At 39.1% G+C, this 23514-nt stretch overlaps 2 protein-coding genes and 1 pseudogene across 2 annotated transcripts in view; 1 reads left to right on the top strand and 2 right to left on the bottom strand.

Moving 5' to 3' along the window:
* Positions 1 to 362: 362 nt before the first annotated feature.
* LOC140242042 (uncharacterized) lies at positions 363 to 5458 on the bottom strand. Its single transcript, XM_072321793.1, has 2 exons — positions 5235 to 5458; positions 363 to 2340 (listed from the first exon to the last, which is right to left on the bottom strand). Exons 1-2 carry the CDS (start codon positions 5432 to 5434, stop codon positions 1248 to 1250), a joined length of 1293 nt encoding a protein of 430 aa, XP_072177894.1. The 5' UTR covers positions 5435 to 5458; the 3' UTR covers positions 363 to 1247.
* Positions 5459 to 6254: 796 nt separating this feature from the next.
* Positions 6255 to 23514, bottom strand: part of LOC140241968 (uncharacterized) — a 37061-nt gene continuing 19801 nt past the window's right edge. The window contains exons 4-8 of the mRNA XM_072321712.1: positions 12123 to 12383; positions 11195 to 11273; positions 8212 to 8343; positions 6510 to 6668; positions 6255 to 6272 (exon numbers count right to left, since the gene is read on the bottom strand). Of these exons, the coding sequence (XP_072177813.1) occupies positions 6255 to 6272; positions 6510 to 6668; positions 8212 to 8343; positions 11195 to 11273; positions 12123 to 12383 (649 nt within the window). The remainder of the gene's footprint in view (positions 6273 to 6509; positions 6669 to 8211; positions 8344 to 11194; positions 11274 to 12122; positions 12384 to 23514) is intronic.
* On the top strand, positions 15875 to 22682 carry LOC140241884 (uncharacterized; annotated as a pseudogene).

Genomic DNA, 23514 nt, shown 5'->3' with positions numbered 1-23514 from the left:
ATTTGCAACTTTTTAATAATCAACATTTGATTTTAACAGCTTTTACAGTTATCACATGGAAGGGTATACTATGAAAAGACAAGTAACAATACTTTTCACGGCTATGCCAAAGTAAAAACAAACAAACTGGGATCACTCTAGACTGCCTCATAGACAAAGTGTATACCACCACAATGTACATCCTATTCATGGTTTATATGGCAAGGGTAAAAAAGTAGGGGGGGGGGCGGAAGTGGTTACATCCTACTATGTATTGGGTAAAAAAATTGGAGTTGGGGACCCTGAAGTGGTTACACCCTACTATGTATTGGGCAAAAAAAGTGCCCCATCCCCCCCACCCTCCCCCAATTCCGGGGCCCTGGTTCATGCAACCATTTCAAGGTTAAACTGTAACCTATTTCTTATCTCTGATAGTAGAAAATTGAGTAACAAAAACCAATGCTTTTCAAAGATTGAAAGTAACTTCATTAACATTAGTCGCAGAAAAAATGTGTGATCACTTTAGATTACCTCAGATTAAACATTCTATACTACAAAAGATTTTGCATTGATCATCCGTTCTTGCCATGGTTCATGCAACCATTTGAAGGCTGAATTACAAGTATAATTTATAAGTGTTACTGTAAAACATGATATATTCGCAGTATGAAATTTTTGTGAATGGAAGGCGACAGCCTTTTTCGCGGCACTAAATTGTCGCAAATTGCCGGTGGCATTCAATGCATATAGTGCAGGCAAGAACTTTCGCATGCCTTTTAATTTCGCAATTAATCCTTGTTTTACAGCAATCTTAAACAGGTAAGATTATATTTTGAGTTTGAAAGTAACTTCAATGACTTTCATCTTTTGTGTAAAAAAAAACAAAACTTGAAAGAATCATACCCTTCCTTAAAGACTTTGTCTTGCACATTTAGCATCACATGAATTCAACAATATTCTATCAAGGCACTTAAAATAAACAGTCATTGTATATATGTAGAAGACTTTGTAACATACAACCAAAGAGTAATATGCCATGATCTGAGAATTTATCAAATTTTAAACATCGCACAAGATGAAGAAAGATCAGTATTTACTTTCAAAGGATGAATACCACTCTCAAGCATTTGTTTCTGATGAGCATATCATTTCAAAATGGAATGAATGTATTGTACACAGCCCATACAAACCCACTGAGGCTGCAGGGAGTGGGGACATAGGGATCAGAAGACGGGGTACCAAGGCAAGACAACCTGGGGGCAAGCCCTTCATGGAAGCCACTGCTGACGGAAGGCCTCCTGGCAAAGGCTTCGCAGACCCTTTGGACACTGCTCCTTAGATGCCAATTGGCACAGTCGTAAGAACTCTCGCACCTCCTGCGAATGAGTCACTGCATCCATGATCCTTAAGGTGGGCGAAGCTGAGGTGGCCAGCAGCTGCATTTCACCTCTGTTTGGTGGGAAGACTGTTGGAGGGCTGCTTTGGAATTCCTGATAATTTCCCCTTCCAAAGGGAGGCTGTCCTTCACCCGAGATACCATGATAGTAGTCTATGATGCACCTGTTAGCCCGGAGCCTTAGCAGGTCTGGGTGGAGACGCCCATTTGAGCGGCTGATCCATTCAAAGGATTGGTCTTGTCCAACTGGGGCATGCCTTCTGTCCACCGCAGACGAATCAGAATTCCTAATCTCAGGATGACAGTACCTAGGGGCCTGCTGCCGAAGAGGAACCACCTGCATTGATGGTTCTCGCTGGCCTCCTCTGTTTGTGCTTTTATCATCACTGAACTGGTTGCTTTCATTCGACTGCCGTGCAGTGGCCCTACTGGCTGCCTGATCACTGCCATCTTCCACTTGTGGATGAGACCTTCTTGGTTGAAAGGAATTGTCTTTGATGTGCTGAGGCAACCTTTTCTCCTGTCCATGCTCAAAGGCTGGTCGTCTGATGAGGGCATGTGGTGGCAAGGGTGGAGGCCCATCCTGATGCATTTCTGGAGGACACGGAGGAACCTGATGGAACATTCTGTCGTCAGGAGGTCTATGCCCCAAACGGGGTTGGGGAAAGATCTCCCGATCTCCTGGAAGATAGGGAGCTCTTCCTGCAGACATTACAACCCGACGTGCATCCTGTGCAGACAGGCTGCATTGTGTGGATACCTGTGGTGGATGGCTAGGGATTCCTGGAGCGTTGGCTTCCATGCTCATCCTGCGTCTCTTCAGCATTGAGCACTCCTCCAATCTTGTGAAGTCACTTAACTGTGGGGCACTCCGAGTTCCCTGCAGCGGTCTCTTCAAAAGATCTGCTCTGTGCATGGAGCTGGCTGGTCCCGCATGGATGTCAGGGGATGTGCTGCTATCACTGCTAACAGTGGGCCAAAGACAAGATAACAGCAATAAATGCCATGAGCATCCACAGCAAACTGTGATGTGCCTACAAATTTTCTATAGCAAATTCAGACTTGTACCACAATTGCTTCCTGCCTGGAGTTTCAAATACACCAGCTCACTTGTCAGGTATTGCAGTCTGAATTTGAGAGACTGCACATTTACTTTGGAGATTGCAGTTACAAAGAAAATCAAATTTTCAGCATTTACATAACTCAAAATTGTCCTCAGTAGAGCAAAAATATCAGTATTACAAATTCAACGATTACTTCCATAAACTTGAAAATAACTTAAAATGCTGTAACTACATGTATATTAATGGCTATACATTTACTTTATACATTCTTGATGCTGATATTTCATTTCAGTAAATTCCACGCTGGGTGCAATAATTGCAGAGAAAATTTGCCAAATTATGAAATGCATTAATGGGAAAATTCAACTCTGGCTGGCTATGAGTTAAGTTGAAAAATCACTTGACTTCAAATTTTGACATTTATGATGACATGAATACTGTTTTTGCTGCAGAATCAATAATGTGATCATGTAAAGCTCAATTTAGTGTTAGTAAAATCTATTACTGTAAAAGCGGATATTTTCGCGTGACTAATTTTTCGCGCTCGGCCGGGTAAGAAGAGTTTCGCATGTTTTTAATTCTGCAGAATCCAGACATCAACTACTGGACTATATGGCACGCAAAAATATTCGCGAGCTTTTATTTTCACGCTAGTTTCAGGTTGCTCGAAATGCGCAAAAATTTCAACATCGCGAAAATTTCCACTCTTACAGTACTGCATGTTTATTACACCTCACACAACATGTTCACCAAGTGTTTATATAAAACAATAGATACCACAAATGTACTAAAAGAGAAAAAAGAATATGCTCCACCATCAACACAGTAAAGACATAAGGTACATTGGAAAGACAAGGAAAGTGTCTGCCAAATACAAAGTAACACACCAAAACTGCTGAGCTTATAAGACAATATCCTATGTGAAATGGGGAAAATGCTCTTGTCCTCAGAATAGAAGTGGACCTGAGAATGATATGAGTTAAACAAAGAGCAGCAATACACAGAGGTAAAAACAAAGAAGAGATTGAGTAGAAAGCCACTCAGGGAAAACAAAAGTGAAGGACTGCATATTGCAGTATGTGCCATGAAGAATGATTTCAGGGAAGTTGCACATAGGGCAAACAAATTATGTACACAACAGGTGAAGAATGTGCATCCAGTTGCTTGAAAATGGGTACACTGGGTGTTCCTATAGAATTGCAAAGTTTCCCAGATCAGAGGTAGTCAAGTATGTACATGTACAAAACTTAAAAAATTAATGAGGCATAGATATGTCCAATACAACCTGTACATAATATTCACCTAGTGACAACTATCAATACAATAAGATTAGCTACAAATTCAATTTGGAAATATCTATTAAAAAGACTGAGACAGTAAGCAATGACTTAATGGTCATTGCTAGACAAAGATATAATAAATCTACTTTCAAACTACATTTGAAAATATTTATCAAATAACTTTGAATAATCACAGAATGACACACAGACCAGAGCAAACGTTTCCTTAAAATCAAAAAGTTTTCCTCAATTTCAAGGCATAACATATAATTACGCATTTAACGCAATTGAATGTTACATGAATCAAACAATTTCCTAACCTTAACTCATGAAGTCAAGTTTGAATTATCAACTACATTGACGTCATTCCACAGTGCACCACATAGTGTGGCCAGTAGACTGCTGCTGGTACAGCATTAAGTTATAAATTCAGTAACCTGTACCCCTTGTCAAATTGGCATGAAATGTTGGAGAGTATTACAACCTGAATTTGGGCTGGATTTTTCATGTCAGCTTTGCCTTCAGATGGTATGCAGTTAGTATTACCTTTGCTCCAGGACCAAAATTCTAATTCTGGCCAGATGGCAGATTACACCTGATGATTTGTGAGTTTCTTCCATGGCTATATTACTGAGATGAAAGAGCAACTTATCAGATACTTTGCACCGAGGATTCCCCCTCCCCCATTCTACTAATTCTTTTTCCTCTCTCCTTCCTTTTATTAAAGTAAATGCCACCAAAATAAAGTTGATAACTTTTGAAACCACACTGATCCTTACTTTAAAAAGAAAAACAAATAAAAACAAAAAAAAAAATTTTGGAGACACACCACAAGTCTTGGTTCATAAATTGGGAAAGTTGAACATACTGAGGATATTAATTAATGTTTTGATGTAAAATATTTTTTTCATTTCAAAACCATACCCTCTTATATAGAAAAAAAAAAACTGTTTCTTGCATTAAAAAAAAAAAATAATAAAGTCTACTTGGTACTTGGCAGTCCAGCTAGGAGTGGCGTGAATGTAAAGCTACATCTAAACATGTATTTCTACAGATTAATACACACACAGATTAATACACATACATCTGTTAGTATTCCATGTTACTCTATTGCTTAGTACATTCATCTGCAAATATCTCCCTGACTATCACAGCAGCACTGCTTAGTGTGTAACACAGCTGACTTTGGTGAGGAATAGTATTTTCAGCAGTATAATCATCATCATGTCTACATGTTTTACTTCCTGGGCTGCATAACCAAGATCAAATAAGGCTTGGCTGCACTATGTTACACATTCATAGAAATCATTAACATGTTGCAATCAGAGCTAACAGAAAAATGGAATTGTAGTACTTCTTTCTTTTCGAAACAAAGCAAACATGATGATATCAGCCTACCATGGAACAAATAAAGTGAGTGAAAACAGTCTTAACATAGAAAATAGGGAAGAGAAAGAAAGGTGCAAAATCTCCAGGGTCTAACAAGTATCCCTCATCTCCTACTGCCCAGCTAACCTCGATGACGCTGACTGTTCGTTGCTTCCGTTATTGCGCATGGAGAGAGGTCCGCCCTTCTTGGCAATCAGGAAGGCCCGCTGGTAGTGGCGGATTATCTGCCTCTGCTTCTGCAGGGCGCCCTCGCTCTCCTGCTGCTGTTTATGCAGGCGGATGACGGCCTCCATCAGGACTTGTAGCTGACGGAGGAGGACTGGCATGTCTGCATGTGGGGAAGTCTGTGGGAAAGGGGGGGGGGGGGAGGGAGGGAGGGAGGGGTGGTGGGTGATCAAAGCATGGGAATGGATCGTTCTGATGATTCCAGAGAAGGACTGCACATTCTGCTACAAGTTTGCACCAGAAATGTTTGTAATTAATCAAAACAAAACAAAAATGGACCTTGCAATGACTTTGATGAAATTTCAGTGTTATCTTATCAAAGGAATAGAACATGTCATTAATATAATTTTTTTCTTTCATCTACAGTGCAACCTCTCTAAATAACCCTTACCTAAAATAAGACACTACAGTTGACTCACTCTTATAACTAAGTCCTTGGAACAGGCATTTTTTTTTTTTTTTTTTTTTTTTTTTAGTTATACCGATATTTTCTTTAACCGAACAAATACATAATAAAAAGCATAGAGTGGATAATGTTGGGGCCTGAATTTTTACTTCGTTGTAACCGGAATTTTGTTATAACTGTGTCTGTTATAATGGGAGTGCACTGCACACAAACCAACTATGAAATAGACAGCATGCAATCATCAATATTGAATGTGAACACTAAGCTCATTACTGCATTTATGGAGTGTAAGGGGAGCACCATGTAATCAGGAACCTCACTCTTCTGGAAAAAAAAAAGGAATCTAATACAGTATATGCTTTAACCTGCGACACAAGAAGCCCCCATGACATCACCAACTAATATGCTTACCTATGGTACATAATACTGTGAAGCAGCAAATCTTTTTCTATTTCCACTTTTCTATATTGACACCACTGTGAGAGGTTTGAAAAATCCATTCATCTTGTTACTGCTCAACTGAGCTTGTAACGCTGTGGTAAATTGGTTGTAAAGCTATCTACAGGGAAATATGCACCACTTGAAAACGGACACAAAGCAATTTATTTGTCTTTCTGAATTGATGTCCAATTTTTCCTTGAAGATTTTCATAACGGTGCATGTAAAAACCTGCAAAGGAATGGTAATTCACAGTATACCTGGTTTAACCATTTAGGTCCAAATGCATAACTTAAGAGTAACAGGGCATAAATTTGGGAAAAGAGGCTTACAGGATCCAAGTGATTAGCGACCGCACCAAGCTGAACTTGCAGAGCCGAGGGCAGCATTTGTTGCAGCTGCAGCAATGTCTGACGATGGCGCAGCTGACGCATCAAGTACTCCTTTCCAACACTCGGGCCATTCCGCATTGTCTGCTGAAGCTCAAAGGCCTCCAAAAAGGACATATATCAAAGTCAAGAACTTATGCTAGGATCACTGAACTCTAAACCAAACACAGAAGAACTCATGAATCTATATTGCATGCTACTTTACTATCAATACTGATATTGATACTATCACAGTTATCATCATCATCATTATCACTATTGTACTATCATCTTTATCTTTTCATTATTTTAAAAAAAGAACACAAAACAAATGGAAATTGGACTTGGAAAATGTATCTGCATAGCTGCCCCCACATTATGTATGAACAGCTGACAAAAGTTGGCATAATACAAATTCATATTTCAGTTGATGATTCACTAACAAAGAAGTTAACCATTATCTAAGAGTATCAAGAATTCACTATGAATTTCGTGGTTTTTTTTTTTTCACATGTAATGATGTCTGAGAAGGCATGCTTTTGCTCAATATGGCTAAAACAGAAAATTCCAGTCATTAAGCTGATTCTTTCAAAGTTCAACAGAAGATGAATCCAATAAGATTGTTTTGACATACAAGTCCAGAGATGCTTGTTCCCAACTTTTTGATGATATGTGACCCTGCATCACAAAACAAACAAAAAGTCGCTAGATAAGGATTTTTAGTTGAGGGTAAATTCTTAAAGAGCAGACTCTAAGCTTTGAAATGATGTATAACTCAATTCAAATGGACTCCCCTAACCTATCTAAATACTAGAAAGAAAACACACACTCTGGAAAAGTGTGAACTGAGAAAAGATGCTCTGAAGTGCAGGGTCTATTCAAGCGCTTAATCTTTACCAATCCATGCGAGCTGTGGAATGAAAGGGACAAAAAACAGGAAGTAAACCACTGGAGCAACAACAATGAAGGGATTACCAGATCAAGCTGAAATTGAGCATGTCTTATTAATGCATTCTGTCCACGATTAATCTTAACTTTCAAAGCAGGAGCATTATCCTTTCAAACGTTATTAGACTTGAAAGTGAAGAGTGTGAGTAGGATTTCAAGAAATGAAAAGGGGACTCTAAGACACACCTGATCATTCTATTCTCCCCCAAAAATGGGTTGCAGAAAAACTACTGAAAATACACTTTCCCATTTATGTTATGATCCCAAACTTTACAATAATGTAGAATAAGGATAGTTCTTTCATAAAATATGAAAACCTCAAAACTGACTCGGTTGACCCATTTCACCTTTTTTGAGTCCTCACATAAAATCAAGGGGCGCGACTTTTTGTTCGTTTTGTGATGCACGGTCACATAATATGGCCTTTGGCAATAGTTCATTATTCCCTTTACCTATTGCATGGCCATCAAGTTCTTGGGGCATTAATATTCCAATGCTTTATCATGCATTACTGATTAAGGAATATTCTTACAAAGTACGTTTTGCCCAACCTAAACCTTAAAATGATAAGTTCATATCAGCCTTAGATAGCTATACCCAATTACTTTCACTTTGTTTTTAATGCTTCATAAACCCATTTTCAAATCAAAAGAATGCCTGTAGACATACATAGGTTATCTCATATGAATAGAAAAGGAATAAAAATCTTCTTTTGTACCTGCGGCGTTTGTGGGCCTACCCTGTTACCCAGTCGTTGCTGTAAGTTGCTCCTTACATGCAATGTTTGAAAGGGGTGGTTCGGAGCTTGGCCAAAGGGTCCCTGCCTAGATGTACTGCTATCTGGCGGTACCTGAAACCATGCCAAAATAATAAACTGGCAATGGATACTATAATGCTGATAGTTCATGATAACTGCAATGGATTTTCTATAAAAATGGTATTTAACCACTTCCTGCAATTACTGAAGACCACTTTATGGAAGGATATTTTCAAAACTCTTGTATGTAAAAAATTACAAAAGAACACAGAATCAGAGGGCGAGTGAAATTTTACAGAATATTAATTGTCTATTCTATCAACTGTGCAAAAATGTAAATGTTCAATCATTTGGCATTTCAATTTGTTTAAAGTAAAAATGCCTTCTCATAATGAACATCCTAGAATGCTCTGCCATTTGGGGAACATTACAAACACTCCACTGTCACGTGAAGATATTCATCTACTCATCTAAGTTCTGGTATTTGACTTACCAGTAATACGACATAAAAAAAAATCCTGGCTTCTTAAGCTCCCTTTTAACAGAGCCTTTCAACCTAGAGTTTGAATGGCAGCATCTTGGTAACATCAGGGTAATTTTTTTTACCCTGCCTATTAAAACAGTTCTTGCAAAATGTTGCTTGGATGCTGCCATGGTAGAACGCAACTGCAGTAACATTCCTTTGCTGCACTCGACAAGCATGCACAAGATTGCAGACAGAGAATGATAGACACGCCTTGCTCCGATCACATGCATTGATTGTAACCACTGTTCTCTACGTACATGTAATTTAGATCAGTGATTGTAACTACATTTTGTTTACAGGCATGTGGCATTGGCCATGGGCTGGGTAGTTGCATCAGGGGACACACCCCCTTCATAGAAACTTACCCGGGTAAGGTTTTTGGTGTGTGTCTCTTAAAGACACTCGGTTGTCGATTTCAATGGGGATAAATTTCTGTTTGCTGATGCTGCAACACAGTTCGCGCGAGTACGAAACTATGTCTTGTCGAAAGTATTTTGAGGATCAGCGAAATGTTCCTTCACAGAGGCCGAGGAGACAAGTCTTCGGCACAAGCTTGGATGTGATTGTTCGGTTTTGCGTGTGCTGCTCATATGACTCGTATACATTTCGCGAGCTAGTGCCGTAAGTCGCTAGATCAGCGCCGATATGCACAGTATAGTAACCGTCTGCGTAGCGACTCGATCCTCGTAATAATTTGACAATTTGTAATTGTGTTACGTTTTTCATTTTTTGCGACGAAGAAGAATATTACGCCTAAGGGCCTACGGCTACGGCCTCAGATTGATCTAGAGGACATATCATTCACAGATTTGTCTATTGCTGACATTTAAGTGGTAGATCCCACAAGCTGCAAATGCTATGGTTCGTGCTGGTATCAGACGGGGCGAAATTGCTGTCCCTGCAAGAGCGGGGGCAGAGCTGCACAGCGAAGCAGTGCTGCACTGCAAGCAAAGATCGTATGGAGTGTACGATCTTTGCTGCAAGCTGTGGTAATAATTAATAAATGGCGAGTAGCCGACCCTGTACCAATAGGTCAACCAGCTGTGTCAACTTCAGTAAGTAGACCTAGGCTGTAGTATAGGCTATGGTCTAAACTTATTGATTCATGATTGTTTTACCAGTCACTAGCCGAGAATATTTCGATCGCGAATTGCTGTGATGTTATGAAGTGTATGTATGTAGTAGGGCCTACATACAGTCAACATCCATAATTGCTTGCTACTCGTACTCTCGCATAAACATTAGGCATGCAATCCATCAGTGTTACCAGGCCAGCGTACGCATAGGCGCATGCGTATTCGTTTGCTTAGTGAGCAAGAGAAAGATCCCGAATGCTCCAAAACCGTAAGCCGAACGAGAATGGCGTCATTACGTGTGTTTGGCTTTAGAGAGTAACTTCGGCCGCTGTCGTGTATTCGGAACCGGTTTAGTTCGTACGTGATACTCGATCTCTCAATAACACACAGGTGAATGGGAATTTTGCACGGAATGTGCGGCGTGCGCACGATTCAGAATTACCATTGTGAGCTTTTTCTCACGATGACAGGGCGTCTTTAAAACAGGACAACTCACTCTTTCCTGTGCTTTTAAAAAAAAAATTATTTTAGAGGAATTTTGTTACCCGGACGCTACCCGGGCATTGCTGGAGTAAGGTCTGTTAAAACAGGGCTTTAGAGAACAGGACAGAACACAAGAGATGGAGAAACTCACCTCTATTAATCACACTTACATTGTCAACTTTAGCCCACAACATACCAGAAAAGTTCTATGGCTCATGCTAGTGTTCTTATCATAAGGTGCATATTTCTTGAATAGATCATTTTCTTCCAGTCACAAGCCAATTCACATTCCTACTTTGCAAAAATTTGCAAAGTCCAGTAGCAAGGAAGGGTAGAAATTTAATAGACCAAAGTCTCACATACTGTACAGTTTACATTGCACATTTTGGCTCTTTGCACATTATGACAACCGTGAGATACCCACAATTATCATCTACATGTATATGGGACATCTTAGCGGCAATGTGAGAGCGAATAACATAGGCCAATGCATTGATTCCGCATAGGCTACCGTCGTTAGTGACCGTGCAGTAATACACAGTATTTTGTCTCGTGAGTTGCATGAGCCCTTGCTGAGCGTGCAAGCTCTTGTTACAATGCACAAGGTGAGTCACTCCTTTTTCAGTGCAGAGTCAACTTCAAAGTGCAGTAGAAGTATGGTGCTTTTTACAGTATGCCTTCTCTGAACGATTATAGATGATAATAATTATATTGGATGGCTTGAATTCATGGAATACCAGAGAATATTGCACTCGTTAGGGCCAATATTCCCTGCTATCCCATTCATTGCCATCCAATACAAGTAAATCTTATCATTAGTACAGAAGAGAGATTAAGCGTTAAATGAATTTCACCCCACCCTTGGATGGTCCTGATACTTCTGTCCAATTCTAGAATCTCCACATCTGAAGTCTCTATTCATTGGTTTTGGTGCAACCCTGGAAGTAAAATAAAGTGGATTTAAAGGAAATGCTGCACAGGGCAATATAAGGGTGCAATGATGATATTCTGGCATGGAACAACAAGCACTGTAAATACACATAATACTTTAAAAGAAATAATCCCGAAAACATGCAGAGGGCCAAAGCAACTGCTCTTCTGGACTTATACTTATTAATATCAAGTGTTAATCTCTGAAATGTGCAATCTAAATCTCTGGCACAGTCTTCCTTACACTGTACCTTCTGTAAAAGAGAGATGGCAAAAGGAAAAGGAGTGAGGTGGAGTAAAAGGACTGTGCAATTATGTAGCAGTCTGATAAAAGTTACAGGGTACTAGTCATTATGCCTGGTACAGAAGAAAATAACGGGGTCATCCCATAAGACTGACACACGAGTCATACAGTCCACGAGTTTGACACTAGGCAAATAAAGCCCATGAGTTCAACACTAGATATAAACAGCCCACGAGTTCGATAGATACAACATGGGGTTTAATGTGTCGTTCTCGTGGGCCTTATTTGCCTAGTGTCAAACTCATGGGCTGTATGACTTGTGGGCTGTATGACTCGCGGGTGTTGATCTCGTGATGTGCACCCAAAATAACTAGTAATAGTAAAAGAGGAATAACTTGCCTTACTAGACCTATAATATGCCCTTTCTCTCCGAGTACTGGTATGTTCAGATATACAATCCATAATGACCTTGGATTACTGGAATTTTTTGAAAATCTTGTGAACATCTTGGAGGTTTTTCCTTGGGGGGGGGGGGGGGTGCGATGAAAACAAGGTGTAATAAAGTTGCATTCATGGAACTTTATAGTTTCTACAAGATTTAGTCTCCATCTACCTTCGTCCTGGAGGAGCATCAGACTTGTCGTCAGGTCCTCTGCTGGGAATCCGCTGTTGAGAGGTAGGAGGGGGCGAGCTATGGGAGGCCCGCTGGTCCTGAGGTCTGGCTGGCGCCACAGCTTGGATGCCCCCTGTCCGTCCTTTCTCCGTCTCTGACTGCGACCTTTGCCCATGGTCAGAAGATGATGTCTGTCTCGATCTCGGCAAGAGTTTCAATATCGGCGCCTGGGATTTGCTACCCATGACATCATTCCCTGGTCTAGATATGTGGTTTTGTTGTTTTTGAGGATCATTCTTAACGTTAGTATATATTGTACAGGACATGCAGAAGTTAGGGGCAAGTCAAATGGGGCAGGTCTTTACACCATTTTAGTAAACAGAAACATCCTTCACAAGGTAATATTCAGTTGTTTGAAAAGAAAGGAAGACAAAGAGTTATTTGAAATTGGTCATCACAACTACATAGTGCCTCTTTTCTAGGAATTATTCAAGAAATATCATTTGATCTATCTTTACCATTATTAATTTTTCTCTTAATATGAGGATGTCTTCAAACAAAAATTCTGAAGAAACTGTTCTTAAAGAACAATTGTGTCACTGTTTTTGTTTAAATATCTGTTGTTACACAAATTAGCAGTGCAAGACAAATTAGTAGTGCACAACAAATTAGTAGTGCATTTTATAATTTTTTACATAAAGATGCACCAGAACAAATCCCTGGATTCATATTTACTTGAAAATTCTGTCATCTTCCAAAGTTTTTATGGCAAAGAATCAAGCTAACTTTAGATATTGCAACTGATTGACAATAAATTTGAATAATCTGAGATATGATTTATGCAGGATCTGCTTTCATTTCAAAGTAGAGCAAAGCTATCAAGTTTACAACTCCATCATAATGCTTACAGATAGTTATATTTCTTTTGTATTTAGGTCTAAATGTTTCTGCAATTCATGTGTAAAAACCTTTCACTGTTTTTCTTTCATTTTTCCCCCATTGTGCTCATATTCAAATCCATGTTCATGTTTGATTTTGAATATGAAAGACTATCAGAGAAACTAGCCATAGAGGTCAGATATATGTCCTGCTAATCTATGATAATTTCCATAAATTGAGTAATGACTTTTATTGGTCATTAAGCTGTCACTGTCAATGCAAAACAAGCCTAAAAAACAACAACTAAAACTTGCCTGCCAGAAAATCATACAAATGAACTCCATTTCTGGATTTGATATTATGCTTAGAAAAATATTTGTAATGCAAGAAAAATGAAAGTTGAGTTTCTCCATTTAAATGCTAGAGAAATTAGTGCAAATACATAAAAAATGAAAAGAAACATTATGCACATGAAAATGAACACAAAAATGCAGCCAGCTAAACGTCACTTATGTGGCTAGTCTTAAATGATTAATGCACAGACTTGATTAATGTGCATTAGCCTTCAAGAGAGTGAAGGAACATAAGGTATAATATTTGTAAAAGTAAGTTTTGTGTGCATGGGAATGTTGAGGTATGAGAGTAGATGTTACAAGAGAATACATTGCCTTTGCGCACCAAGATAAATAAGCTGTAAATCTCTGGCAATGATACCTGAGAGGGTTGAACAAAAAATCTCAAGAGGGTAATTTTTACATAAAAGGACTAGAAATTTGATTGCCTGGACCTTACACTCAGGCTTTGTCTGTCATTTGGTATCCCTGGTTTATGCCCTGAATGTTGTGAATAATAAGTGGACTGTGGCTTGAATTCTCTTTCTAAGAGCAAGGTTAACCAGCTGACTTATAGATTATACAAAACCAAGAAAATATGACAAATAGGCCCTGCTTCATTGCTATGGGGGAATACCAATTAACGGCAACAACAAAAGACCATGTTGGCCCTGCTATAATAAAAAAAGGGGAACACGCAGAAAAATAAAAATATATGCAGGGTACAAATATCCACATTTCTGTGTCTCTGCTATTGTACATCCATTTTTTAAAAGACAGATTATACAATGTACATGTTTGTACATGTACATTGTATTAAGAATTGTGTGTTTTAAGTGTGTGTGTGTGTGTGTGTGTGTGTGTGACAATGTATGTTCACTTAGCAATTATGCCTCTTTTCTATGTTCAATCCTCTATACAAAATTACTGTTACATAATATGTCATATCATCCTTTCATCATTCTGAGAACTATTGGTTATATGTTCATGATCTTCAAGATGCCCATTGATAATACTGTATACAGTGCTATGATTTGCATTTTTTTTTATTTCATATCAATTGCTACTGAAAGTCCCTTTCACTATAAAATGCTCCCTTTACACTGTTTTCTGTAGCTTGTCATATATTTTGGAGAAAGATTGCTATAACAACTATGAACATTTACCCAATTCACTCTGAAACACTTCATACTTTCTTCCATGGGTAATGTGTGGTGTAGTCACTAGGTTGTTTTATAAATAATTCACTCTAACAGTGTGTTTTGATTATATCGTGTAGGTGTGGAGATTCTATTCTTTCTCTTCGTTTTCCTCATAACAGCTCCGTATTTCATTCAAGGAATTCAGTCTCTTCAGGGAACACCAAATACTATACCCATTCTGTCATTAATCTTCCTCACACTTCATACACGTACCATGTATTTGTCAAGTTTCCCCTCAAAACACAATCTATCAAACAAGAAAAAAACAATTTAAGCAAGAAAACACCACCCCCAATAAAAAGATAAATAAATAAATAGATAAATAAATAAATAAATAAATAAATAAATAAATAAATGTCACTTTTGTGTTTTGTTTCCTGTGCTACTTCCATGCCTTAGAGATGCAGTATTTCACAGCATTAGAATAGAAGTCAAAATGCAAACTTTTATGTGATTATTATCATCATTATCTCTTTTTTTTTTTCGTATTATTGAGCCATCTTCAACAAACATTACATGTTATAATTCAGCTGGCAACATTTTGCACATAATTCATCATCTCCCATAAATATTTACATATTCATTTAAATTCATGCCAGGTCAGTGAAGCATTTAATAGAATTAATAAATCACATTGCACAATATACCACATTTACATTACAGTACAGCTAGTGAAATTCATATCTCCCACACATTTTTGCGTGTACCATTCAGTTTATATTGAGATTGTGCAGTTGACACTGGTCAGGAAGTGGTCTTGTAAAAATTCATGAGCATTTCAATCACATATTTTTTCTTTAATCTAACAATCATGCTAACAATGCTTTTAAATTGATATTTTTGTCCTTAATGTATAATGTTTTCATGTCGGATACAATACTGATGACTCAGTCCTATTTAAAAATCCTCTGATGCTCTAAAGTGTCTGGGCCTGTATAGGTTCTTCTGTACATAGTCAATGTGTGACTCTTCAAATGTGTAACGTTCTGTCAAAATGAGTCTTTTAAAAGTCACAATTCCTTTCTCTGTTGTGGGCTGGACAAGGTAAAAATTCATTACATGGGTCAGTTGTTGTTGATTTTTTTTTTTTTTGCATTACTATTATTATTATTTTTTTTTTCATATACCAGTACCAGAATTTTTGGCGAGAAATGAGGAAATAATAACAAACTAGTTTTGACCTTTATGTTTCTTTTTCAAAACCCACTTAACTCTCACTTTTTCTCTTCAATTTGCACACAGCTCTTGTTCTCGTCAGCATTCAGATTCCACTCTCATTGCTAAAACATGCAACTGCACTGAAGCATTTGACCCCATCCCAATACTACAAGTGAGGTGTGCTAAGACAATAGGTTATGAAAGGGGTAGCAAAGTGCATTGAATTTACATAATCTGCTCATCATGGTAGTGATTAGTGGACTTCTTTCTTTTGTTCTATGTGCTGCAAGGTGTCCCAATTAAACTTCATAGCTCAGTTAAGAGCTTCACTTCAATTCTCATACTGAACCAGTGGCCACATGTCGTATACTCAACAATCACATTAGAGTAACAGGTGTTTTGTAGAACAATGAAATTCTAACTAGCTATTGAGCATGCATTTTGCTATTGTTTAGCTAGTGCACTGGAATCAGCTGGTGGTAGTGGTGAATTTCATATTATACAACACCTAATTAGAATGTAGCTATCTGATTGGTCGATTGCCCATCACGTGACATTTAGTTAAAAGTTCCATCACACGCTGTGGCTGTCAGCCGTGCAATTTTGTTTGAGCAAAAATGGATATATAGCGTGTGGCTGATGTCACCATTTTCCATAGACTCCCGTGTTAAACTCAACTGCAAGTTTTTGTTCTATCACTCCGCTCTGATGTCACACGCATACTTCTACGTTACGCAGTGTTTTGACTCTAGTAGCTAGCGCGTATCGTAGCAATCGAAAGAGATCGAATATACGACATGTAGTGTGTAGGCTTATATACATACAGTTCATAAGATCAGTGCGTGCAGTATATATGCCGAGTTTGTCATCATGGCAGGACCGAATTTTGTTTTGTTAACAGACCAAGAATTGGAGGATCTATTTTCTGACTCCGATGCCCATAATACTAAGAGAAACATGAAGTTTGCCACGAGTCAGTTAGAATCTTTTGCAAGATATGCGTCAACCTCACTAGCTGAAATTGAAAGTTTGCCCACGTCAGAACTGGATCGGTTTCTCTCCTGATTTTACGCCAGTCTGCGTAAGGAAGATGGGAGTTTGTACACCAAGAAATCAATGCATTTGATCAAGTATGGGGTGTATTGTCATTTTCAATCCACAAAGCGAGAAGACATTACTGACCAAGTGAAATATCCAGAAAGTAACAGTGTCTTCACAGCCATGATGGTCAAGCTTAAGAAGGAGGGGAAAGGGTTCGTTAAGCACAAGACAGCAGTGACTGACAGTGACATGGCGAAGATTTTTGAGTTGGATGCCGTCAACACAGACACCACTTGGTCTCCAAAACAAGGTGTTTTTAGATGTCATGACATATTTTGGAGAGAGAGGACGCGAAAATCTTCGTGACATGAAAATTCAAAACTATGTCCTCCACACCAATGATGGGCAACGTTACTTCGAACATCGCGATACGCTTACAAAATCCCATCGTGAAAATTAAGACGAAGAATTTGGTGGTCGTATGTATGAAATACCTGGCTCTTCGAGAAGCCCAGCTGCTTCACTGCTCAAGCTTCACTGCTCAAGTATCTATCTTCCTCGAACCCCCAAACAACCACCTTTTGGCAGCGACCTAAATCTTCAACTCCATCGGAAGGACCTTGGTATGACAATGTGCCATTGGGAATGAATACTTTGGGAATTAAGATGAGGAAGATCTGCGAGACTGCTGGATGTGTCAACCGCTACACTATATAATCACAGCTTGAGAGCGACGACAGTAACGACGCTAGATCGCGCAGGCTTCGCTAGTCGCGGTATAATGGCAGTGATGGGTAACAAATCAAAATCATCTCTGAAAAGCTATGCGAGAGCCAGTGACGAGAAAAAGAAGAAGATGAGTGCCAATATCTCAAGGAAACTACAAGGGACAAAGTTCAGCACCTTGACATCAGGACCTGAAGATGGACTACGGCCTCTGGGTCTAATTGTTCGGTCTATATATAACAACACAAACATCAGATCCAGATCTACAACATCTAGAAAATCTAGATCGTCTACATCTCTTGTCCCCAACTGTCCAGAGTCTTCAACAGCAATCGAAGACAGACACTTTCCAGATGGAGAATTAGTAGAGCTAGATAACGGCAATACACTCACTCATTCCCAGAGCAATTAGTTCTACAAGAGTCTAGCTTAAACATTCAGAACATGTCCTCTGTCCTCTTCTACAAGCTCCATACAGCACTTTCATTTCCACGGACCTGTCAACTTCTACAACAAATAGGCTGGAAACTTTGTCATAACATCGAGCCAGAGCAATGATAGTGTAGTAGTAAATTAGGCCAACATCAGCCCTTAGAGCAAAGCAAGATCCTCGAGGAACTGTTGGTGAGCTGAGCTGGTAGTTTATCTTAGTGGTAGTGTTAGTTTTGTAAGTGTAAGTAATCGCTAAGATATTGTATTTTAGGTAGTTTGAGTGGTCGGGCTGCATGTTGCCACCGCTCAGCCACAACATTAGCGCGGTTAGCTAGTGTCAACGTATTCGTTAGCTCGCACCTGGGGTAGGGTGGCTCGTTAACGAATACTACATTTATAAAGGACTTGAGCCATACTGACTGGTGTTTCTGCTGTTTTTTTAAACTGATAGACGAAACGTTAAGTGAAGTTATCTTTGTCTTTAACATTTATTGGAATTGAAGCACAAGAATTCCCAGAAACTGCTTTTCAATGTGGATGTTAAACTGTTTAGCCTTTGGATGTTGACTTTTTCAAAACTTCTGCCATTTGGATTGGAATTTTCTGCAGTGAAAAACCCGCTTATGCTTCCACAGCCAGCAGGTAAGTTGATAATATGCCTTATAATTGCCATTCTTACTTCTAAGATCTAGATGTCTAGTTAGATTTTCTAGTAGAACTACATAGGCCTTGTACAGATTTTACTACCATTAAATTTAGATCCGAGTATTGAGTGTAATTACTTTAGATCTAAAGTTTAGATTACTAGTAGCAGGGCTAGGATAAGTGTGCACGCTCTCTCACAAAGCGCACTTTTATCAGCCGCTGATGGTATTGATAATTTGAATCGATCACTTTCCTCCTACGTTCGTCCCATTCGATCCTGTAAAAAAAGTGTGTGTCATTATAAAAAATGCCCTGATATTCAGGCCCCAACTTGGAATTACTCTTCAACGTCTGAAGTGTTGTATAAAACAAATAGTGTATGGTCTTTACTCATGCAATGGAACAAGATTTCGCACTCAGTGAAAGCTAGAGGCGCACTATTCAACTCGGCTTCGCCTTGTTGAATAAGAGCGCCTCTAGCTTTCACCTTATGCGAAATCTTGTTCCATTGCACTCGTGACCATTCACTATTTGTATACTATCTGATAGTTCTATACCTGCAAAGCAATTTTGCATCATAAAGGTTGATCAATACGTTTAAATGTTAATGCGTTTATAAATGCTTTATACTGATTTGGGCTATGATTAGTCTTTAGTAACACTTCAGTTCAAAACACTTCCCAACTCACTCAAATATTGGTATGGCATTTCAAAGTGCCAATTCAAAATGCACACAAAGGTCCATTAATGACTGGCACGTCTCTCTTTGAAACATGTTTACTGGGGAAGCTGAAAAATGTACAAATCACATGCTTAATTGCTCCCTTCTCGAAGACGGCTAACGAACGAAATGAACACATGCGCGCTGGCAGGATCGCACATATTCTCATATACGCAGTAATGCGCAGTCTCGATATCGAGATAGCTTCAGAAATAAAATGTATATCAACTTCTCGTGGAAAAACAGCAAAATCTGTTTTTGATAACGGTAGCTCCAGGCCATACAACCCATGTCAACAGTGTCATCAACACTGCGGTTCTCATGGCAGGTTTTATAATTTAGCACAATGTTCCAATTACAGTAGGAACACGTTTCACAAAGCTAGCAGGGAAGATTTTCCCAGATAGGCAAATTGCTATGGATTATGCAGTAGGATGAACCAAATCAGCACATACACCTATCATTTGTGAAAAAAGGAAGTGATGCTATACAAAAAACCTGTAATCATTTTGGAGGGTCAAAATTATCAGCCTCTATGAACAGTAGTAGTAGTAGCATAGTACTACTACTATTACTACCACTACTACTACTACTACTGCTACTACTACTAATTCCCTCAGGTCCCAACTGCTTTCAACATTAGCAAAACACCTGGGCCGGTATTCCATAAACTAGATAAGCATGCTTAAGTCAGAAAATCTAAGCAATTTTGCTTATTTTCTGGCTAAGATAAAATTCTTAGCTTAAGTTCGTATTCCATAAAAATTGGCTAAGAATTTGTCTTAGCATTTTGCTAAGAATTTTGCTAAGAATTTTGTCTTAGCTAAGACAGATTTCGGCTTGCTGGCTAAGCATATTTTCTTAAAAATGTGCCGTCGGTATTCCATAACGACATTTGTCTAAGAAATTTACCCTAAATTTAAGACAGCTATTGAGCTGTCTTAACTTGGGTTCCAGTAAGAAAAAATTATGGGTATAGCATAACAGGGATGTAGAAAAGATGGCGGTTTTAGCTCATGATTTTTCATATTTTTGCTAAATAAAGAAGTTCATCAGTAATCAGTAATGTAAATGAAATGAGTTCAGGGTTTGACGAAGCGTGCGTCTCGTGTGCGTCTCGTAGGAACTTGCGCAGTAACAATACGGTAGAAACTCGGTGGGCCATTGGCCACGGGGGAATCGGGGGGGGGGGGGTGGGGTGTGTTGCGCGTATTATATATGCGTGCCCTCGACCTCCTTCTCAGCGCGCATTAGCGGCGGAGTGGAGCGCGCAGCTTTAGAGGAACCAAAGAGGTTCTATCTTTGAGAGGAACGCACATAGCCGCCCGGAATTTATGCCACAACCCCCTACTAGACTAGACGTAGACGTATACATGCCCTTATACACGTGCAGCGATCACAGTTTGTGTATCGAGTCAGGCGAGTAGCCCTGTCACAAAGCCGAAGTGTCCTCTTCGGCTCTACCGGATCGGTGAGTACGGTATACTAAATACTTTTTAGAGTTATCTGGGCCTAGTAACGTTAGGGTGTAAACATCGCTTTGATTTTGATTCCCGTGATTTCATGATGTTCACTCGGTGTCGTACTTGAAATGTGGTGTGATGTGATTGCGGTGTGAGTCTCACTAAAAAGGCCGTAACTTTGGCCGAAAAGATCCAAAACAACACGTAACTGTTAGGTCGAGGTTGCCTACTACTAAATAAGTAGGCCGTTTACTCATGTTGCACAGAGACACTGTGAGACCTAGAGTAATATGAAGACGTTGCTCCTATTAAGAAAAGAAAAAAGCCTCTGAAAAAGTGTGCATTAGGCCTACATCTTTTTCCATGGGTGGCTAGGGTAGTTGCGATTGTTGCTTAAACACGTAAAATACATCTATCACCGCGGGCAGCTGTTCGCGAACAGTGATGACATGAATATCTTGCTTATGACGTCATCAGAATTTAAAATTTTTGCTTAGCCAAATCGCGTAATCGCCCGACTTAAGAAAAATGCCTTACAGTTTATGGAATACCGTTAGGGCAATTTTCTTAGCTAAGCAAAAATCTAAGACAAATTGCTTAAACTTAAGCAATTTGTCTTAGAAGTTTATGGAATACCGGCCCTGTTGCTTATTCTGCATAGCAATGCGGGCTGTGAGACCACCTTCTACATGGTCAACAAAGTATCGCCAGATGTGAGGTCTCAGCTACGTAAAATATGAAGGAAAGTGATAAGAGGGACACACAAAGGATAGTGTTTATCTATCATGTTCAAGAATTTGCAACACCTTGCGTGCCATGCTGGCAGACAAAATTTAAAAACTGGCCCAAATTCCCAAACGTCACCTAGATCTAGTCCATGGATTAACTGTGTCATTCCACGTCATACCATCCCGCCTCACTGCTGCGGCAACACAGTCAAGATCTACTTTAGATTACCCATTAGAGTCTGTTGAGAGTGACTTTTTTTTTAATTCTTCTTTTTTTTTAATTAATGTTTTAGTAGTTGTTTTGAATAGTGGAGTCATGGACATGCAAGCAGCTACAGCTAATGTCTTGTGAATGATGAAGTGCAAGGCATTATTTTTCCCCAGAAATTATATACATGTATCATTTACACCAGAAAAATGTTCATTTTTCTCAAATGTTAAAGGGACAAAGTCCTGAGAATTTTCACTGTACTGATTGAATTAAGAAGAGTACATGATAAAACCTTTCACCACTTTTTATGCAAGGAAATTCCCCACTCTCTCCATTATACACAACTTTTGAAAAATTCCTGCAAGTGATCGTGCAAGAGCCTGCAAAAGCTGCTATGTAGGTGAGGCACAACTTATGGGTTGAAGGTAGTGCTTTGGAAAACCAATTTAAGTATTTCAAAATGGTCACTCATGATTCATCATAAAATGCAACAATCTGTAGTTTCATCATTTTAGAATTAATCATTTTAAGCTTTTTATATGTGGTAAATATAAAAAATGTTTAAAAAATTAATATCACTTTTTAAAAACTAAAAATAGCATGCATTTGACATCAAATCGGTATGGTCTTTTTCAAGCTACCACCTGTGTGCAATCTACTTTGCATACAAACCACGTATGCATATATTACTAAGATAGTTGATCAACTTCAATTTTTTGTGAATATTTTGGCATTCAACTGTGCAGTTTGTTCAGCTGAGGAGACCCAAATTCATCGGAAAAAAGTTGTTGTATTGTGTGTTATTCACTCCTCAATATTGACTTGTACATTTTTATCGACGAGTACAAGTATGACTTCTGCAGGGCTGGGCAGAAATGGGGGTCTGCAGAGATATGACTTTGCTCCACTTCGCCTTGCAGGTCCAGTTGGCACTGGCAGTGGCACTGAAGTCAAACCGCGCCTCCAGCCCCAGGGCCAAGAACAAGTTCAGCAGATTTGGGAGGAGGGGCAGGAACGACTAAACTCAGCTGATAGGACAATAGTGTAGCTGCACCTGTTGCAGCATTATGCCAACGTCGAGAGAATGCAAGTGCTGCAACGAGCGCCAGTCAGCAAATATGAGAGACATCGTTTGGGATTTAGTGTATCACGGAACTACAAGATACTTTGAGAACATTTGCCTATCCACTTGAGTACACTTGAAGTCATGATAATTATGCAGCAGCATATTCAGGGTTTCCAAGGCTCGGGAGATCTCGCAAACAAGTAGGCCTAAACACAATATTGAGAATGTTGGTAAGTTTTTATTGCATCGCTGCATCGAGATTTCTCAACCATACAGCACACCTTCACAATCCTTTTTTGGGTATGGGATAGAAAAAAAAATATATATTTTCCTTGGCAATTTTCCCTACAACTTGTGCAGACTACTGCCTGTGCAGAATACTGCTTGACACAGTGGCATGTTGAAAGATTGGAAAGGTGAAAGCTAACCAGGGCCGTGTACCATAGTACCTATACTTTTTATACTGACATACAAATATACAGTACACACTTGTGTACAGACAGCATGAAACAAATGTCAAGTTTCCATCGCCCTTTTAACGCTTGCGGGGTCTCTAGTGAGCGTACGTGCAACGAGCAGAACACAGCTGTGCATCAGTGACATCGCAGCTTCCGCCAACATTCACTGGCTCTTCAATTTACTTTCAGTTATCTCCCTTCGAGTCCTAGTCAGCTTTGCTTGCAGCTAGTGCAGCAGCCACAGAGAGAAGGAATTTAGGTTTTCAGTTCCATCACTTTATAGTTACAAAATTCTATTCTATCTACAGTGTATTGACATGATGTTCCAGT

Source organism: Diadema setosum, chromosome 18 (assembly GCF_964275005.1).
Source record: "Diadema setosum chromosome 18, eeDiaSeto1, whole genome shotgun sequence".
NCBI lineage: Eukaryota > Metazoa > Echinodermata > Echinoidea > Diadematoida > Diadematidae > Diadema > Diadema setosum.
The sequence above is the reverse complement of the archived record's forward strand: the minus strand, read 5'-3'. Positions and strand labels throughout refer to the sequence as shown.

Bases quoted from the DNA above. Each gene is read 5' to 3' on its own strand.
- LOC140242042 (XM_072321793.1), bottom strand. From the start codon at position 5,434: ATGCCAGTCCTCCTCCGTCAGCTACAAGTCCTGATGGAGGCCGTCATC. The intron at 2,341-5,234 runs GTTAGCTGGGCA...GCCCACTGTTAG, and splicing joins GAACAGTCAGCGTCATCGAG to CAGTGATAGCAGCACATCCC.